Genomic DNA, 2164 nt, shown 5'->3' with positions numbered 1-2164 from the left:
GAAAAATGAAAAACTTTGGCAAGATGTACATGCTTGTATTGATCAGTACTTTATATTTACATGGAGACGAATGAATTGGATATTTGGTTCAAATATGATGGATATCTCTAAGCATATTGCCACTAGGAAAAAATCACTCTACTGTTCAGATTCATAACTTTCCATAAACAGGTTTTACTTGATTTAAATTGGAGGTTAAGATAGCTTGATTTTTTTCACTAGGATTAGACTTATGTTTTACTTAGAAAGTCCAACTACCCATCTCTCAAATAAAAGAAAAATGAACCTAATTAGTGTGATGTGAATTTTCTGCTATACTTGTGCACAGAACTGGTTCGCCTGGCCTGTTACTGAGGAAAGAGATGACGTTTTTAAGAGATAGCATTTTTTTTATGTTAAAGAGATGGCGTTTTGGATTAAGAGATGACATTTTTTATTTATTAAGAGATGTCGCTTTAAATTATTAATAGATGGGATTTTTTATTTTAAAGAGATTAAATTTTTATATTAAGAGATGACATTTTTATTTTAAAGAGATGAGATTTTTATATTAAGAAATGGTATTTTTTATTATTACAAGATGTCTTCCTTCAGGTACATGGTATTTTTTATAATACCATGGATATGTATTTTTTTATCCACGACATTTAAAAAAACAGTAAACTCGGCCAGATATACGCGTCCGTTATCTATTATCACATACATACTAGAAGGAAAAATATCCATTTATGTAGCAAGCGGTAAAGAAAAAGATAGTACATTGTATATAGTGAAAAATCCTAAAATGAAATTATTTGCAGAAACAAAACAAAAAAATGCAAGAAAACATATTTCACATAAAATAAAGGAAAATGAAAATATAAATATAAAGCGAACCAGAAAAATGGATGACAGATAAAAAAATGTGGATACGAACCCATTCACACGCAGGCCCATCAAACTCTGGTCCAATCACCAAAAAGACGACAACCCATTCACTCCGACGACGACACGCAGTACCATTTGCAATCCATCGAACACATCTCCGCCGCCGCCGTCCGCCGTCGCCGCCGCTCCTGCGCCATGCTCCGCCTCCGAGAGTGCGTCGTTTCCCATCTCCTCTCTTCACCCTCCAACTCTGCTACCTCCCCACTCCGCCGTCTCCTCTCGGCCACTGCGTCGGCCCCCATTTCCCCAAATCCCTGTGGCTTCGCCGTGGAAGAGTACCTCGTCGCCACCTGCGGCCTCACCCGGGTCCAAGCCCTCAAGGCCTCCAAGAAGCTCGCCCACCTCAAGACCCCCGACAAGCCGAACGCCGTCCTCGCCTTCCTCTCCGGCCTCGGCCTCTCCGGCGCCGACGTCGCCGCCGTCGTCGGCAAAGATCCGCTGTTACTCTGCACCAAAGTGGACCAAACACTGGCCCCTAAGGTCGTCGAGCTCACTGGCCTAGGTCTCTCGCCTCCTGAGATCGCCCGCCTCGTCTCCCTCACCCCGGACCGCTTCCGGCGTAGAGCCATAGTCTCCAGGCTGCACTACTTCCTGCCCCTCTTCGGCTCCTTCCACAGCTTCCTCCGGCTGCTCAAGCGCTCATCCCGCCTTCTGTCGTCGGACCTTGATAAGTTGGTCAAGCCCAATGTTGCCTTCCTGAGGGAGTGCGGGCTAGGTGCTTGTGATATTGCCAAGCTGTGTATCGCTGTGCCGAGGATGCTGACCACCAACCCGGAACGCGTCCGCGCAATGGTGGCATGTGCTGAAAGATTAGGTGTACCTCGTGGCGCTGGGATGTTCAGGCAAGCGCTACGGGCTGTCGCGTTTCTCAACGAGGAGAAGATTGCCGGCAAAGTGGACTACTTGAAGAATACGCTCAGGTGGTCTGATGCCGAAGCGAGCATTGCTGTGTCTAAAGCTCCGCTGCTGCTGTGGAGGTCAAAGGACATGCTGCAGAGCAAGTCAGAGTTCCTGGTGTCTGAGGTGGGGTTGGAACCCACGCTCATTGCTCATCGCCCGATAATGCTCACTTACAGCCTGGAGGGCCGGCTCAGGCCCCGGCACTACGTTCTAAAGTTTGTCAAGGCAAATGGGTTGCTAGATCGCGATCGGAGCTACATCTCTGCAGTCGATTTGACCGAGAATGTTTTTGTGGACAAGTTCGTGCGCCCTCACATTGAAGTTGCGCCGCACCTTG

The 2164-nt window shown here is 46.5% G+C and overlaps 1 protein-coding gene across 1 annotated transcript in view; it reads left to right on the top strand.

Annotated features, from left to right (window-relative positions):
- The first annotated feature begins 954 nt into the window (after positions 1-954).
- Positions 955-2164, top strand: part of LOC123135561 (transcription termination factor MTERF2, chloroplastic-like) — a 1569-nt gene continuing 359 nt past the window's right edge. The window contains exon 1 of the mRNA XM_044554668.1: positions 955-2164. Within this exon, the coding sequence (XP_044410603.1) occupies positions 1063-2164 (1102 nt within the window). The 5' untranslated portion in view covers positions 955-1062.

Source organism: Triticum aestivum, chromosome 6B (assembly GCF_018294505.1).
Source record: "Triticum aestivum cultivar Chinese Spring chromosome 6B, IWGSC CS RefSeq v2.1, whole genome shotgun sequence".
In the NCBI taxonomy this organism is placed as follows: Eukaryota; Viridiplantae; Streptophyta; class Magnoliopsida; order Poales; family Poaceae; genus Triticum; species Triticum aestivum.
This window is presented reverse-complemented; position numbering and strand designations above follow the sequence as displayed.